Consider the following 18192-nt stretch of genomic DNA (forward strand, 5'->3'; position numbering starts at 1 on the left):
AGGCTTCTCGGTGCCTGCAGAACGTGCCCATGACTCTCCTGCTTCTTTTGTCACATACTGTCCCTTCTGAGCACAAGCCTTCCCGTCCTCTCTCTGCCCACTGCTTGCATAAGCATCCAGGGGAACACTCTTTCTCCCCAAGACTCTTGGGATGGTACTGGAATTGCCACCTCATCCTAATGGCCTCAGCTGCATCTGTCTGTGAGATTTCAGGACTCTCTGGGTGGCCCGAGAATGGACTGAACACCCAGGGTCTCAGGAAACCCAGGCTTTCCAGAGAGTACTGCCACGGTGTCACAAGCTACACACATGGTTGTGTCTCATGGGAGGAAATGTGTTGACAGCCATAGACCTGCATGTGTCTACCCATTTGTTCAATGCTTGTACAGCACTGCTTGTGTGTCTGTGTGTGAGCATGCATGGATGCTCTGTGTTATAGCTATGGGTGACCTTCCCTGGGTCTACGTATGACTGGCTATAACTGCACTCAAGGGGATGACACTGTTACAGTCACTGAGATGAGGGTATCCTGAGCTGCTCCTGCAGCACCCTCTAGCTCACCATTGCCACGAAGACACACTGCCCATGTCCCAAGACCCACTGTCTCACCTGTGTACCCTATGCCCCAGCCCTGCCTAGATTGCCTTCTGACTCTAGCACCTATACCTCTGGAGCAGTTATGGGTGGAGCTGTGGAGCTTTGGGGCCATCCAGAGCTCTGGGCATTCACTCAGCTGGAAACCCTAGCTTTGGACTCAGGACCACCAGAATGACCTATTGACTCAACTTCTATTTGGAAGCCTGGGCCCTCACTTGTAAGCCCTACCTACCAAGGGCCAGGTTTTCCTGGCAGGGGCACAAACACACTCCACGAGAGCTGTCGTGACTGTGAAAGTAGACTTGTTATTTCAAGCTCAGGGCTCTGCCCTGTGCAGTAAGTACACAGAGAGGCTGGGCACAGCAGGATGGCCAGTGGGTGCTAGGGCCGAGTGAGGGGCTACAGGGGAGGGCTAGATGGCTCCAGGTGGATGAGCCATCAGGAAGCACCGAGGGGCTCATCTATGTGTGGAGAGCCCGTAGTAGCATCCCAGGGCCCCAGAGAGGCCCTAGGGCAAGGAAGGACAACAGCACCTGCTCAGGGAAACGCACCAGCCACCAGGCAGGAATGGCTGGCTCCGCCCCTGGCTGGCTCCGCCCCTGGCTGGCTCCGCCCCTGCTCAGGTATCCTCAGCTTGCCTGCTCTGCTACGACACCAAACCGCTTCTAGGAGGAGCCGAGTGAGCGCTGCCTGAACCTGAAGTGTTGGTCCTCCAGGAGTTGAGCTAACAGCTGTGTTCTACTGCTTGTTGGCTTTCTGCTGCCGTAGTGCCTGCAGGAAGACCCCTTTCACCTGGCCCAGGGTCTGGTGGTACATGCGGAAGTCCTCCTCCTTCCCTCTCAGGGCACTGCCCAGGGCGTCCCTCAGTATTCCGTTCTCTTCCATCTGGATGGCCAGCCTGGACCAGAGGGAGACGGGGCTGAGTGCACTGGGCCCAGGGCCTGGAGAAGAAGCTATGGTGCGGATTCAAGATTCTCACGCATCTGAGCCTATTCACAGTACTGACCCAGAAGCCCCCAGTAACCTCAACTACCCAGATTCCTAGTTTTGTTTTGTTTTCCCCTATAATATATATATATGTACTATATATGTGTATGTAATATATATATATATATATATATATATATATATATATATATGTGTGTGTGTGTGTGTGTGTGTATGTAATATATATATATATATATATATATATATATATATATATATATATATATATATATATATATGGATTTTTTTTTTGGACAGGATTGTATGTTTCCCAGGCTGGACTCCAGCTCCATTTGCAGCCAAGGGTGAGCTTGAACTGACTGCCACGCTACACCACTGCTGAGTGCTGACATTACAGGTGTGCACCACCACACCCTTGTACACAGCACTGGGAACGGAGCCAGGGCTCTGTGCTTGCTGTGACAGCCCTCAGCTGCCTGGGCTGTACCTGGCCCCTCAGTTCCTCCTTACAGGTAACTGCTGGAGAACACAAGAGCACAGCCCGGGATTGATAAAGGTTCCCTTGGAACCATGGGTCATCGGGGCACTGTGGAACCCTCCACAGGCCAGTCCTAGCACAAGCATCCTTCCCGGCAAGTAGAGGTCCTGAGTGCAAGGGAGAGGGACACGGTCCCTCTGCCCAGGAAGCCTCCATCCAGGAGTCTCTACCCTTTCCAGAAGGCTGGGCAGGAAGCACCTGGCATTCAGCTCCTGTATCTGGGACTCCATGGGCATATCGCAGAGCTGTGTGGAGGATGAGTCTTTCTTGGCACTTCCAGCTGAGTTAGGCTTGGTGTTGGCAGCAGGAGGCCCTGTGAGGAGCAGCAGACACACTCTGTAGTAAGGTCAGAACTATGCAAGCTCTCCCTCCCCCTCCCCTCCCCAGGGGGCAGAGGGTGGGGGGCGGGGGCTGCCTCTGCTTAGAAGCCTTTCCTGGCTGCTCTCTATATCTCTAGCCCAGGCTCTGCCCTTTGCCCTTTGCCCTCTGCACTTTGCCCCAGCCCAGCCCTGGCTTTGCCTGCTTGTGCACAGTGGCCCTCACATGGCCATCCACCTCCGCCCCTTGTTTCTGTCACTTGCTTGTACCAAGGGTGGATGGTAGGACCTTAGGGCTGGCCTGAGAGCCGAGCCCAAGCTTAGGCTGCCACTGTTCCTGATCCCCCACACCCTGGCTCCCTACTGACTCTGTTGAGTCCAGCAGCTTTATACTAGGAAGTGACTAGAGTGATGAGGCTCAGAAGCCATAGAGGAAGAGAACAAAGCCATTGGTGACCTTGGGTGACAATGTCAAGGCATCATATATCCTGAGCTAAAACGGCCTCAGGAAACCTCCAGCCTTAGCAGCACTGGCGTTCATCTGTGCTGTGTGACCTTGGGTAAACCACAGGCCTCCTCACCTGTAAAGCAAGGGAACAGCACTGTCCCTGGCACTGCGAGGACAGATGGACTCACATTTGTCCTCAGAGCCTGTGTGACTGGGTCACCGACTAGGAACCTCTGAGCCATCTCCTACTGCACCCTGCTGCCCCAGCCTCCTGCCTCCTTCCTGAGCCTCTAAATGTGGCTGTGCTCCCACCACATCCTTACGCTTGCTGGTCCCTGCTCTGTGTACTTGGCCTCCTCCCTTCTCTCACCTCTGCTCAGGGAGGTGGTTTCACAACATGACTGTCTCGTGAGCTCTCCTGGGGCAGGTGAGAGAGCAGGAGAGCTGTGCTCTCAAACAGGTCAGTGAGTGGCAGAGGCCACATGGGCCCTTCAGGCATCTTGGACCACAGGATAGAAGCTACCTAGATAAGGACAGGAGACACCCAAGAGAGGAACTTGGGCCTCCCAGCCATGGAAAGTCCACCTGAGTCCTACTTACAATCTGGCCCAGCAGACCAAGTCTGCACAAGACCAACCTCGATCCGGGCTCCATTATGCTCGCTGAGGACCCAGCAAAGGCTCTGGCAGCCGGTGCATGGGATAGTAGCTGAGGGCATGCAGCAGGGACACTGGCGTTTCATGCTAAGGCTCCTAGATGACACCTTTTGGGACCCGAGTCTTTGGGAGCCACGGTGGGACATGGGGCAAGAAGTCCTCCACAGCAGACACACACAGAGCTCCCACACTTACTGATGAAGAACACAGGTGCCTGCCTGCTCCTGAGACTATGTCACCTCCTGGGCTCCTACCTGGCTTGTTCTTAGTTTTCTGGGACACCGAGGCCCTGGATGGCTCTAGGCGCATCTTCTCCAGGTGCTGTTCCAACAGCACAGCTCGCTGGCGCTCTTCCTGCAGTCTCCGCTCAGCTTCTAGCAGCTTGCTGCTGCTCTCCTCCACCCTGGCCGTTAGACACAAGATGCACACTCTGCAGGCAGGTGCCAGCATATCCAGTCCTCGGACCCCACAGTGGTAGACACACTATGGAGGTGGTAGCTTGTCACCCTTTTCTTGATGTTCATGGCACTAAGACCAGAACAGGCATTTAAAACTCACATAGTTCCCTGAGGCTTGTGATGCAAACCTGGCAGGTGTCCCTCCCATTTGCTCCCAACCCCTGTCCCCAGAGCAACCACCTCTCTGGTGTTTCTGTGGTTGCCTCTAGAACTTTCTGCCACACCGTGCATATGTCCACGTGCCTAGCTTTGAGGCTTAAACAGGTCTTAGCTTCCTGTCGTTCTGAATGACTGCGTTTCATTTTGCTATCCCCTATCAAACCCAGTCACTTCTCCCCTTCTGGGCTGAGCTGACACAAGGCGGTGTATCTGTTTCCTATTGCTGCTATAACACACCTATCACAAAACCAACAAATATTAGTGAGCAAAATTAGTACAAAGTTGCTTGAAGACAACACAAAGTTAATGTCTCATGGCTCTATAAGTCTGAAGCAGCAGGCTCCATGCACTACAGGTTGAAATACAGTGACCTGCGTTTCTATCTAGAGTCCTTGGTGGTGGTGTGGGGGGGGCGGGGAGGGAATCCCCTTCCAAGATCATTCAAAGCATGGTGGCACCAGGAGCTGCCTCTTCCCTGCCTCTGGCTGGCTTCAAAGGGCAGACTGTCCCCTCCATCCTCAAAGCTGCCTCTGAATCCCGCTGACCTGAGAGTTCCCCACAGCTGCCATGAATTCAGGCCCCAGGTACAAAGATTCCCCTGCTTTCATGGGCAGAAGTGAGTGGATAATCTTGTTCTGGGGCCCATGATGCAGTACAAAGTATTCCCAGGCAGAGAGAGACACCACACCCTGCCTTCTACAGGTACACTGGGATGACCCTTCAATGCATCCTTACTTCTTGACTTCCCTGGACTTTGTGAGTGTCATAGGCTTCTCACATCTCTACGTCCGCTGCAAACTCAAGGCCCTGGGAGAGCCTGGTTAATGGTCTCACACTGCAGCCTGTTCCACCCCACAGGCCTCGCTGTGGCTCTGTGAGGCACTTTGGGTTTCTGTGCCACTAAACACTCAGAAGGCCAGGAATCTGAGATCTACTCTGAGCAAAAGGTTACAGGAATAGGTGCAGATCAAAGCTGCAGCCCGAAGTCCGTGGCAGATGGTGGGGAATGAATTATCTTTTGTGTCGGTTAGGGGACAATGAAGGACTGGAAGAACAAGAAACTTGAAAAGAATCCAATTACCAACCAAAAACTGGGCACTAGCCTGTTGGTTTAACTAGTCAGCAGCCACAAGGTACATGTTATCTTCAAAAGCAAGATGCACACGAACTCAAAGGCTGGATGGAAGAGTGGACCTGTGCTCATGCCAGCGCAGTTGAGCTAAGCTGAGCTGCCCAGCATGGTGGCAGCTAAACAACGAAGTGAACCCCCAGCTCCTAAGGCACATGAGGACAGAAGCCTCCTGTGGCTACTGATGGCTTTATCAGCTGGCCACCGCAGACCTCAATCGACTCTGTCTGCTCTGTGGGGCACAGGGTCAGTGAAACAAAACGGCCCTGAGGAAGCAGATAGCACAATGACAAGAGTAAGCTCACTAAATGGCGGCATCCATGAGCCGCCCTGCTCCTGTCTGCAGTGGATGGAACTGAGGTCCTAGACAACAGGATGGAGTGGCGAGGGTCAGGATCAGAAAATGACAGACAGCTTAGTCTGGCTGCTGTTTGCCGTGGTAGCAAGATGGCTCTGGTCCGTATCTATGCTAGTAGAGGTTTATAGCAAGGCCAAGGACCTGCCCTGTGGGGTGTCGCCTGGGTGGCAGAAAGGTGCCTGCAGTCATGCAAGTATACAGAGTAGTGATGGTGTGTGAGTGATACCCACGCCCCAAACTCAGCCGCCTCCAAAACCTACAGTGAGGACTCACATGCTTCCTGCTGGGGCTATGTGGGGAAAGGGTGTGTGAGTTCTGCCTGTCCACAGCTTTCTGGGCCCTACAGTCACCTAGACTCCTATACATATGTAGCAGATGAGCAGCTTGGACCTTCACCGGGCTTTCCTGTCACAGAAGCATCACCGAAGAATGGGGAGGATGCCATGAAGACCGCTGTCTCCATGTAAGGAAGGTGGTGGCATCAGGGGACAGGAGGAGCTACTGTGAATGGAGACTGTTCCTGGCTGCTACCACAATCCCCAGAGAAGAACCCAATTAAGGACCCACACTGTGCCCAGGGCGGAGCAGCAACGTGTGGCATCAGCACAGGAAGTGTAGGTGAGGGTCAGGCTGAAGAAGATAAGCACAGGCACGCTCCCCTCCTGACTGGAGGAAACACAGGAATGCCCCAGGGCTTTCAGTAAGAGTTATGGCCTTGCCCTTCCTGACAGATATGATAGTCCTAAATGAAACAAAACCCCACAGTCTTGAAGATAAAGGAAGGAACGGCTCTGGAATCCAGAGCAGGAGTTTACAAACAAGGGTGGTCATGAGTGAACTCACGAATGACAGACAAGCAGGGTCAAAGGATCCTCTACACAAGCAACGACAGTTCAGAAACCAGGCGGACGTCAAAGCCTTCAGGAGAAGCTGCAAAGCAAATTCCCTACACTAATGAGAGACCAGAGCTTCTTAGGTCTGCCACTCACTGAGTGTGATTGTGTGTGTGTGCACACATATGTGTGCCTGTGCGTGTGTGTACATATACAGTTATGCATCCAGGTATGCATGTGTGCATACACACGTGTGTGTGTGTATGTGTGTGTGTGTGTGTGTGTGTGTGTGTGTGTGTGTGTGTGTGTGTGAGAGAGAGAGAGAGAGAGAGAGAGAGAGAGAGAGCAAGAGAGAGAACATGTATGTCTGTCATGGGACAACCCTGAGCCTTCAAGCCCAGAGAGTTTCTTATGACTTCATGAGTCACCACAGACTTGCTGTCTTCAAACAATACAAGAATTCCAGGAAAAGAAAGGAATGTCTGCCATTTAACAGAAACAGGATTCAAGACAACCTCATTAAAAAGTAGGCAAAACGTATTATGCCTCAAAGAAGATATAAGAGTTACTGTCTGCACATGAAAGAAACGTTCGGTATCTGCTAGCACTGGGGAAGCCGAAGCCACGTTGAGATAACACTTCAGACTCACTAGGATGACCACATATGGAAATGAAACGAAACAAAACAACCTCGTGGCCCCTGGAGACCCAGCATCCTCAGCATCAGAGCTGTCTGGAAGGCTGTGAGGGATGGTGGTAAGATCCTCTCTGCAGGGGATAAACACGCAGGTAAGTCACCGCTGGTCGCAATCCTCCAAGTTCCTAGAGGCTAGGTGTAGCTAGCTGCTGGTGGGGCTCCTGCCTAACAAGTCCAGGGCCCTGGGTTCATCCCCAGCACACAGAAAAAATAAAGCAAAATGCACCGCTAATCCCAGCACCTGGGAGGCAGGGAGGGGAGGCTCAGGACTCTGAGGACAGCATGGTCTACCCAGTAAGCAAGCGCAAGGCTTGCCAGGGCTGCAGAGTAAGGCCCTGCCTCAAAAACAAACAAATAAACAAACACCAACAAAACAAAAACTAAGTAAGCTGAGGACATAAATAAACACAAGAAAGTATCTCAGAAACCAGTAACTCAGACTGAGGAATGTAAAGTAAACTAGGGAAGCCGTGAGATCAACTCACAGCCGTGGAGAGAACCCATCTCGATGAGGAGCGAAGATTCATGGGGTATCAGAAAGTGGAATGGGCAGAGATTATGCATAATGTATGGTGCAACTTAAATATTTATGACAAATTAAAAATGTAAAAGCAAACAAATCCAAGGCTGCTGTCACTCTGTCGGTGAGTGAAACAGGAATGTGCGCCGACTCTCACAGGGAAGGAGGGCCTTGCATTTCTGCTTTGCTTTGCTCTTTCAGGAATGTGTGTGTCCTGCTTAACTGTGGGTTCCATTTACACTCGTGGACTTAAGAAACCAAAAGCTGGCATCACAGAAAATGGGAAAGCATGATGTGAGTTTCCATAGTGTATGTAAGTGTGTATATGTGTTTGTGTGTGTGTGTGCATGTTGTGAGAGTGTGTATGTGCATGTCATGTGTGTGTGAATATGTGTGTGAGTGTATGTGTGTGAGTGTGTGTGCATGTGCATATAGTGAGAGAGTGTGCATGTGAGGGTATTTGTTTGTTTTTTGTTTTTTGTTTTTCGAGACAGGGTTTCTCTGTATAACCCTGGCTGTCCTGGAACTCACTTTGTAGACCAGGCTGGCCTCGAACTCAGAAATCTGCCTGTCTCTGCCTCCCAAGTGCTGGGATTAAAGGCGTGCACCACCATGCTGCGTATGAATGTGTATGTGAGTATGTGTGTATGTTGTGAATGTGTGTGTATGTGTGTGTGCATTTGTGAATGTGTATGTGTATGTAGGTGTGTGTATGTGCATATGTTGTGAGTGTGTGTGCATGTGTGAGTGTGTGTGTGTGTACATGTGTGCTTGTCTGTGTGTGTGGAGGGTTTATGTGTATATTGATGTGTGCTTAACCCATGCAGAGGCGACAGGTCAACCTTGTTGTTCATCCTTAGGCAGGGTTTCTCTCTGGCCTGGAAGTGACCAAGTAGACTCAGCTGCCTCAGTCATCCATTTCTTGTCTCCCCTGCTCTGGTGACCAATGATGGGAATGACTTTTAAAGAACTAAGTAAGCTTAACATTGTTAAAAGAGGACAGTGAGCAAGCATGGATGGATGCCGCTGGGGAGCGAGAGGCAGGAGGGCCAGCCTCACCTATCTAGGGAGGCCAGCTTGGGCTACAAAAAACAAACAAACAAAACAAAGCAAAAAACAGATGTTAAATACCACCAGCAGCAACAAAATACAGTTAATAGAATAGTTTTTATGGCTCTCCCATCCTTTTAGAATTCTATGCCTTCAATTTCTCTTAGGTTTTCATTCAAGAGAAAGGCACCATAAAATATTTTTAAAAACAAAGGCCCAGAGAGCTGACATTTCTTTCTATAGTGGCCCTGACTGGAGTGTACACAGTGGGAGGGGGAGGAAGTGAACTGGGGCTTGAATGCTCACTTGCAGGAAGAGAAACATCAGAACAATAAAGGGGGTGCAGAGTGAGAACCCAGGGGTGATGCAGTATGAATGGGAGCCACTGAATGGCTGAGGGAGCTTTATGCTAGAAAAGACATCACTATAAGAAGAAGAGTCCTAGCCTGTTGCAGAGAAAGGGGTAAAACTCAGCTCATCCTGAATGAGGGGCAAGACACAGAAAATACCCAATATTGGGGCTGGGGGCATGAGGCAGAGGCAGAAGGGCCATGAGTTTAAGGCCAGCCCAAGCTACATTTGAACTGTTATCACAAAACAAAACACAACACCAAAGCCAACGGTGTTCTTTTAAAAAGAGATGAGACCAGTGGCATTGCCATGGAAGTCGGCCCTCTCGCTCTAAGCACTGCGAGAAAAGGCTCAGCAGGTAAAGCCACTTGTTGCCAACCAAGCCTTACAACCCCAGTCAGGTCTCCAGAATCCCACACATGTGTGCGCACACACATCCACACACATATACGCACACACACACATATACGCACACCCACACACACACACACACACACACACACTCACACACACATATCCACACACATCCACATCCACACACATATACGCACACACATACATGCACACACACATATCCACACACATCCATATCCACACACATATCAACACATGCACAGGCACACACATCCACATCTACACACATCCATAATTAAATAGATAAAAACTAAAACTTTTTTTATAGAGAGAAATGGATAAAAATCTAAGAAATAACTTATTTCTGACACTGGACTCAAGTCTGAGAGAGGAAGAAAACAGCAGAGGTGGGCTGGCTCACCCAACTTTCCACAGCATACATCAGTGGGGATCCTCTCGACTGCACCCCAGGGTGGTGGTGGGGGTCCCAGCTGAGCACACAACTCCAGGATACCAGAGGTTGGGGACTAGGTGGCACCAGGCTGAGGCAGCCAGAAGCTGTGGGAGCTCAGAAGAGACAGAGAGCTACACAGAGGAAGCCCAGGCTACCTGCAAGAAAGGCTGACGTGGAAGGGCCTGGCTTCAGGACAGTGCTTGGGGGTCCTTTTGCTGATGCTCAGGAAGACAACGTAACTTGGCTGCTGGGTCTGAGGACAGTCTCACAGAGCCCCCAAGTGGAACAGGGCATCAGAATGAACCTGAGGGCTCCTAGCAGCTGACAGAGATGCTCGTGACTCACAGATTGCCTGCCTTATACATGTTCGGCTGATTTCCTGTCTCACCCTAGACCTAGTCCTGTGAGGGAGGCCCTAGGAAAGCCCACTTCAGGTGGAGGCTTTGGCGGGGGGGGGGGGGGGGGGAGGTGTGAGTCACCTTGCTCCACTTATGACAGAGAAGACCATGGGAGTGCCAGTAGATGATGAGCTGACATCTTGTCGAACAGTTCTCAGTGAGGCACAGGATTTCAAAAGCACCAACCACTGTGCTCAAAGCCCCTCCAATCACAGACATAACTTAGGGGAATGGAGGCCAAAGCCCAGGGGGAGAGCATGGCTGCCTTTTGACAGACATGAATGCAATCATACAGAGATTAGGTGTTTTCTGTACCGAGACCCTGCGTGTACAGCCTTTTCCTGCTTAGGTACCAGTCGCCCTGGCTCCCTTGGTAGCACTGCCCGTTTTTCCTTTGGTAAGCCTCCTCCCCTAATTCTGTGAGCACCTGGAGCTACCTGCAGTCTGGGGGTAGTCAAGGAGCTAAAACTCTCACAAGGACAGTCACCCTTAGGCTCTTGCTACTGAGACTGCTCCCTGCCTCTCAGTTCTGGTTCCTCGGCATTTTCCAGTACTTTCCAGGTCTTCCTTCTACTATGTTTGGCAGAACTGGTTTCTATTATCTGTCATCAAAGAGCTCTGACTGACATATGACACTGTTGTGAGGACAGAAGCTTGCTGGTATCCTTTGTATTTCTCAGGAGGGAGGTCACATGGCTGGCCCACATGCTGGCCTGGGTACCTGCAGTTCTTGCCAGCTGGGTCACTTGTGCAGGGGCATTGATTGAGTGAGTGGACTCTGTCAGCAACTCTCTGGAGGCAGCTGGACCTCCTGGGCACCTCAGCTGCACACCCCTTATTGCCTCTCAGAAACCCCAGCTTCTCACCTCAGCTACCTTCCTGTTCCTAGCAACTACTAGCATCAGGCTAGGCTGTATCTTTTCCTCCATGAGCCTCTTTGGTAGCTCTGGGAAGATGGTTACATTTGACAGAGCTTAATCTCCTTGAATTTGCCTGAGTGTGCAGGGCTGCCCCTGAGAACAAGTCCTCCCCGGATGACAGAGCCCAGAGCTGTGGGCCCTGGAGGGGCACGTGAGTTGTGATTGTGAGGGAGCCCAGTCCCCACCCGCAGTGAGGAGAGCTGGTTAGGTGCCATGTGTTACCGCTTTTGCAGCACAGTGACAAACTCATTGAGCCGGTCCCGCTCCACCTCAGCAGCCTGCCAGAGGGCCTTCATTTCTGCAGCTTGTGCCTGCCAGCCTTTTTGTTCTGGGGAGTCCGAGAACCTGGGGCCAGAGTGGAGGACAGAGGTCATGTGAAGTTCAAACATACATATCCCCATACAATGGCAGGAGGCACTGGGAAACTCAGAGGTTCTGAGATGGCTAGAGGAGAGGAAAACCCAGCTACCATGTCTAGGTCTGTCTATCAGGATGTGGCTTCTGGGGCATGGTTCCCTGCCAGAGTCAAGTAACTTCCCTTGGCTAAAGGTCCCTGAACTATCAGTGTCTGGCCTGAAGTGTCACAGGTACCTCCTGGGAGACTTAGCCCAACAATAGGACACCTTGCTTTATAGTCACATGGTAAACCTCAAGTGAGAGTGGGCCCACTGGAGGCTTGGTCTGGATCCTGAGCTGACCTCCATGAGGGAGGGGGTTAATGACAGCAGGATCTCCAGTGGATAGTGGGTAGGTCTCGGGCAGCACAAGCCATCCTTTGTCTATGAGCCCACAAGAAGAACAAAGGGTGCATTTAAGCCCTGAGTCTGGTTATATCCACCGAGGAGAAGCTAGAGAGCTGAGGGGATATCAGTGACTTAGTGTGGGGGACCCACATGATGTGGGGTGCTCCCTCTGGAGAAGGACTCTCAGTGGGTAAGAGTAGGCCGTGGAAGGTGGGGCTGGGCCAGGAATCTCATGCTGACTCCCCAGCCTGGCCATCAGGGCCAAGCTCTGACTCTGAAGCTGTTAACTCTATCAGATGGCCCCACCACCAGCCTCTCTGGCCTTATACAACCCTGGAGGCATGCTGGGGCTTTACCTGGCCTCAGGCCTGAGCAGGGTTTGAGAGCTAAGGGATTCTGCATTCCTACCTGGGCGATGTCCCATGGGGACTAGGCAGGGAAGGCCTCGTGAGAGCAGATTCCACAAGTGTATGGCCCAGGCTGGTCACAGAGCTGTGTGCAGGCAGAAGGGACATACAGAGAAGTGGGTACACTGCACCTCACGGTGGACAGGAATCGAGGGAGCCCATGCAGCAAGCCACATGGGCCTCACAGTTTCCCCATGGATTGACTGCCCTTCCTTGCTCAAGATAAAACAGAACCCCAAGCAGTCCACAGCAGTGAGTCTGACAGACCTTGGAGTAAGTGGGCTCTGAGGCTGCAAAGGGGCCGTCAGCAGGTGCTTCAAGTGATGACACCCATGCTGACAGTGCCTTCCTGCCATGAAGAGCCAAGAGAATAGGGGAAGATTTCAAATAGAACAGCAGCAGGGCAGCCATCTGAAAAGTGTGTGATGTGTGTGCATGTGTGTGGTGTGTAGTGTGTGGTGTGTGTGCATGTGTGTGGTGTGTAGTTTGTGGTATGTGTGCATGTGTGTGGTGTGTGTGTCTGTGTGTGGTGTGTGTGCATGTGTGTGGTGTGTGTGTCTGTGTGGTATGTGTATATGTGTGTGTGGTGTGTGGTATGTGTGACTATGCATGGTGTATGTGTATATGTGTGATGTGTGCATGTGTGTGGTGTGTGTATGTGGTATATGTATGTGTGGTATATATGTGTTGTGTGTACATGCGATCAGGCAGAAGGATCAGGAGCTCTGAGTCATTTTAAGGCCAGTCTGGGACACTTGATCCCTGTATGGAAAAACAAAACGGCCAGAGATGATGGCACATGACTTAATCTCAGCACTCGGGAGATAGAGGCAGGAGGACCTTTGTGAGTTTGAGGCCATCCAGGGTTACATAGTGAGATCCTGTCTCAAAATAAATAAAACAAAACAATTCACTCAAGGCCTTCCAGAAGAGGAGGTGGGGATACTGTTTCTCTGGACAGTACCCAAGTCCTCACAGTCCCTCCCTCCATCCTCCATCCTGTGTTTTCCTTACCGGGAAGATCCAAGCCTGCCAACATGATCGCCTGCTGAGGCTGGAGAGTTGGTTATCGGGGTCTGGTCCTCAGGGAACCTGGCATCGGCGGGGCTGGCCCCCTCACCCCCTCCTTTACCGTGAAGATACTGCAGGGAACAGATGTGGGTTGGATGTCAGAGCATTGGTGCAGAGGCCAGGGGAAGGCCGCAGGGTGCCTTGGCTAGTTTCCAGCTCCAAGCGTTTGAAAGAAGTCTCTCTTCAGGGTGAAAGCTGGCCTGGGCAGCAAAGACACAGCTTGCATAACAAAGACATCACACAATGCCTCTGTTCAGAAGGGGGCTGCAGAGAGACCAGTGTAGGCCAGGGCCACAGGGAGATATGGGGACAGTGCAGGCCAGGGCTACAGACAGGTAGGAGCTGACACCTGTGAGGGCCGCTTTCCTAGGTAGCCACACACACACACACACACACACACACACACACACACACACACAGTGTGACTAGAGGTCAGTGTAAGCACCAGAGCTAACGCCTGGCCATCAGATGCCTGCAGGGACAGTGGCTGTGTGAAATGGAGCGTCCCAAATGCCTCTCTATTAGCCTCGTCCTCTCTCGGGTACCAGACGATCCTTAGCAGGAGGTTAGGCCATCAGCAAAGGACAACAGTGAGTATGGCTTCTAACTGTCCCCAGGAATTCTGAGAAAACCAGAAGGTGCGACTACACTGGGTGAGTGGAGCAAGATCCCGCTGGATCAAGGACAGAGTGAGGTGATGATGCCAGAGTCTCCATGCGCTCCGCCCCAGGATACTAGGGCTGAAGACTGCAAGGTGGTGTCCCCCAACCACCTGATGCCCAGACCTCTCCCTCAGCTGGTCCTACAGCCCCAGGCTACCCTGGACACAGCAGACCAGTCAGTCAGTGGCAGCCTGAGCTGGAAGAGGCCAGGGGCTCTCAAAAGAAACACAGGGCAAGGCTGTTGTAACATGTCACCACCAGGATAGGTCTAAAGGGAGAAGGTTTTGCTGTCCCTGTGAGCACCCTGTAGGAGGAATTCCTAAAGGCACCTGACTGTAAGCAGCCCTGAGCAGACTCCCAAGTCCCTCCCTAGACACTGGAGTATGTGGCCCCCCAGCAGGCACAGAGGCCCTGTAGTCTGTGTCTTTGGGGGGAGTTCAGGGGAAAACAAGGGCACATGTGTGAGGAGAGAGTAGCTTGGAGAGACCTGGAAGCTAAGAGAGGCCCAAGACCCAGCACAGGGCTCCCTGAGGCGGAGGAAGGGGACGGTGTGCAGGGCCATTTGAGGGAGAGCTGACAGCGCAGGAAGGGGAAGTTGATGGGAAGACTCAGGAGAGATGGCAAGAACTGGAGTTTATGCCGGGATCTGAATGAAATGAGGAGAATCCTCAAGTGTGCAGCTCTAAGCAGGGATTGGGGAAGGGGACAACAGAAACCAAGGATTGTGAAAAAGCCAGACGGAAATGCTATTTTGTAAGCTAATTAAAAATATAATAATAAAGAATAAAAAGGACTGCATGAGTGGGTAACTTGGCTACCAGAGATCACAGGTCACACATGGAAAGAGCATGAGTGGGTAACATGGCTACCAGAGCCCACAGGTCACACACGGAAACTGAAGAGACCGGCAGGTGTCAATAGCATTGCTGTTATTAGCAATTGCTCTTAGCTGTCTACCATAATTAACTGGTAAGATCCTACTGATGAAGACACCACACTCTTTGGTTGCAGGACACAGAGAAATCAATCACACAGCTGGAGAAAAGCTGGGAGTATCCATTTGCTGGCTAGCTTTCATAGTGCTAGAAGGTGATGGAGAGGATGCTGGAGGAGAACAGTTGTCAAAGGTCACACCTAGTTGCCATCCCTGTAAGATACACCAGCAGCCCGCCAGACAAAATGCACCCCTGGTGCAGCAGCCCTGTGACTCTTACTGGGGAGCCAATAGCTTTCTGGATGGATCTGAGCCCTTCTCCACAGGCTACAATTTGTGTTGATACAGTAAACGTGGACAAAGCCTATGGCTGGGGAGGTCACACCCACAGGGAGGGATCTTTTGTTGCTGTTTTGCTACATGGTATCAAACTGCCTCCTAAGTGTGTTTTACCCATAGGTTTGTGCTGGTTTCAGCCTTGGTCAGAGAAGATTCTGCTTGTGGTGGGTGACAGTTACATAGTTACAGGGACTTATAACTGGTCAGAGAGCTGAGAATAAGTGACCCAGTGCTCAAGGGACAGAGGCGCATATGGAGGACAAGGACAGAAGGGGAGCTATGGAACACTGTCTCTTAGACATGGCATGACTGTTGTGCATATGTAGTCTTAGCATCGATGGCTCCCTAGACAAGGCCCACAGAAAAGTGGGGCCTGTTAACATTCCAGTATGGGGAGGGGAGGGGCTCATAAGACTACACCCCTCTGAGGAACTCCTGACAGCCAATGGGTGCTGAGGGGCACCCACTTTCTTCATGGTGCACCCAACTGCTGAGTTGCCCATGCTCCAGTTACTAACCCATTGGCATGCTAACACAACTCTAATTAAACTCGGTCACACACACACACACACACACACACACTCACACACACACACACTCACACTCACACACAAGACATGGAAGCAAGAGGAGAACCCGTGAGGAAGGAGGAGTCAGAGGGGATCAAAGAGGGATTAGGAGGGTGGGAGAGGTAGGACTGGGTAAAAGGGGGTATGAAAATGACCCAGATACCATGTATACATGTATGACATTGTCAAAGCTTTTAAATGTTTTAATAAAAGAAAGTGTGGCCATCCTACTGACTGCAATGTGACCACAATGGCTGGAGCCACAGCTACCGCATTGGATCACCAAGATGAGGGCCACAGCTGCAGATGGGAAAGGGTGAGCTGGTAGGAGTCTGGATCCTCTTGATCTTGGTAAAGCTGACAGGACAGGGTGACAAGAAGGGTGACAGAAAGCCAGGTGGCTTCTAAGCTGAGCAAGGACATGATCAGGTTGGTGTTCTAGACAAGATCAGTGATGGCCGCAGATGGGCTTGTGTTTCAGGAAGGAAAGTATGTGCAGATTAGAAGGAAGGCTGCTGGAGGCAGCTGATCCACATGGGGCCGGGACGATGCAGTGACCAGAGCTGAAGTGACTGTGGAGAGTGGGAGTGCTGTGTGGGCAGACACACTGGCCTGGGGGCACCCAGCTCACCTGGACACTGAGTTGCCCAATCTCCAGCTCCAGCTGCCGCACCTTGGCTTCACGATCAGCCACCATGGCCCGCAGCTGGGCCACAAGGCTGCTGCTTCGTTGGGCCTCACTGTTGACCTTCTGGTCCAGGTGCTGCTGTGATGTGCGTCTCGATTCCTCCTGCACACTCAGGCTGCTCAGAATGTCCTGCAGCTGCTTTAGCTGGTCCTGAGGGCCAAGCCAGAGGGCAGTTAGAAGTAGGTTTGGGCTACTTAGGGCAGGGAAGGACAGGGACAGTTGACTTTTCCCTGGAGCCATGCAACTTTGCCTAGCCCAAGAAGACTTTAGCAGGAGACACTAGCTATCCCTCTGAGAGCCAGGAACACCTTCCCCAAAGGATGCAAGGCTCATCTCTGATCCCTTCTGGTCTCAGATTCCTCCCTGGGCCATCATGCGAAAAGGTGCTCTTCAGGTACCAGAAGGAACTCAGTGGGTGGTGGGTGCCTAGGCCTGAACTAGGATCCAGGCCGTCTCACAAGGAGTCTGCCAGCACCTAACTTGAGGCCCAGTCCCTTGAACATGTCCCCAGAGAGACTCTAAGAACAGAGGCTTCCTGCTTTGGGGCAAAAGGGACGGACAGCGTGACTTGGGGGCAGGAGAAGGCAGCTGTTTTCACCTCAGGAGAACATGGAAGCTCATCACACCTGAACCATCAGTGAGTGTCCACAGAGGCAGGCCTGCCCTGCAGTCTGCTTGCTCCCCAGAGGTACACCCTCTCTCACCCACATCTCCTTGGGGGATCCCAGTGTCACCGGGACCAGGGTCATAGCCATCTCCCTCAGGCACTCAGGGCGTCTGTATAGGAAGCATGTCTGGGGTGGCTCGGCTCTCCCGCCCCTGCATACCATAAGGGCATCAATCAGCTCATCGTCATGCCTGCCCTTCTCCACCAGGGTTGTCATCTGGCTCCTGAGGGTCTTCACCTCGCTGGACAGCACCTTGTTGCGAGACCTCATGCCCTCGAACTTCTTTCTCAGCTCCTCCAGCTCTGTCTGGAGGGTGTCCCGCTCGCTGGCCAGTTTCTGTATTAGAAAATGAAAGCTGAGGGCCAGCCTATGTTCATAGCCCAGGCCACCCTGGGTCCCTCTCTCTGGGGAGACTCAGGGCTGGGGGAGCAGTTGTTGAGGGGCACAGGAGGTAGCGATGGAGCCAGGGCCCTGACTCATGCAGACTCAGCTCTCCGCTTTTCTGACAGGCACTTGGTAGACAGCTTTATGGCACAGGGAGGGACGGGACAGGATGGGATGGGATGGGTTGGCAACATAGCATCCCTCATGCTTTATGACATGAACATCAGGACTGGCAAGATGGCTCAGCAGATAAAGACCTGAGCTTGACCTACACAGGAGCAGAAAATGACTCCTGCAAGTGTCTTCTGGCCCCTACGCATGCACACACACACACATACACACATATGCACATACACACACACACACACATGCACACATACACACACACATACATACACACACACACACACACAGAGCACACACACACACAGCACATAACCAGAACTAGCTGCACTGTCCATCAAACCCCATTTTTTAACCTAAATGGCTCGTGTCCACCTAACTTGTGTTTTATTTATTGTTTCTAATAGAAACATAGTGCT

The 18192-nt window shown here is 51.9% G+C and overlaps 1 protein-coding gene and 1 long non-coding RNA gene across 10 annotated transcripts in view; one reads left to right on the forward strand and one right to left on the reverse strand.

The window, feature by feature from the left end:
• Positions 1-879: 879 nt before the first annotated feature.
• The window catches only part of Ccdc13 (coiled-coil domain containing 13), a 41892-nt gene continuing 24579 nt past the window's right edge, over positions 880-18192 (reverse strand). For 2 of the 9 annotated variants that reach the window (XM_006511904.3, XM_011242925.2), the window contains exons 10-17: positions 17426-17602; positions 16542-16748; positions 13350-13477; positions 12337-12420; positions 11408-11530; positions 3759-3907; positions 2282-2396; positions 880-1495 (exon numbers count right to left, since the gene is read on the reverse strand). In XM_006511904.3, coding sequence (XP_006511967.1) covers positions 1336-1495; positions 2282-2396; positions 3759-3907; positions 11408-11530; positions 12337-12420; positions 13350-13477; positions 16542-16748; positions 17426-17602 — 1143 coding nt within the window. In that variant the 3' untranslated portion in view covers positions 880-1335. The other 7 variants (XM_011242926.2, XM_030243930.1, XR_379845.2 and 4 more) reach the window with 6 other exon arrangements.
• On the forward strand, positions 6749-14819 carry Gm51698. The gene is made up of 3 exons (XR_003948281.1): positions 6749-7230; positions 7860-7952; positions 14024-14819. It is a non-coding gene; the product is annotated as a predicted gene, 51698 (long non-coding RNA).

Source organism: Mus musculus, chromosome 9, assembly GCF_000001635.26.
Source record: "Mus musculus strain C57BL/6J chromosome 9, GRCm38.p6 C57BL/6J".
NCBI classification, from domain to species: Eukaryota; Metazoa; Chordata; class Mammalia; order Rodentia; family Muridae; genus Mus; species Mus musculus.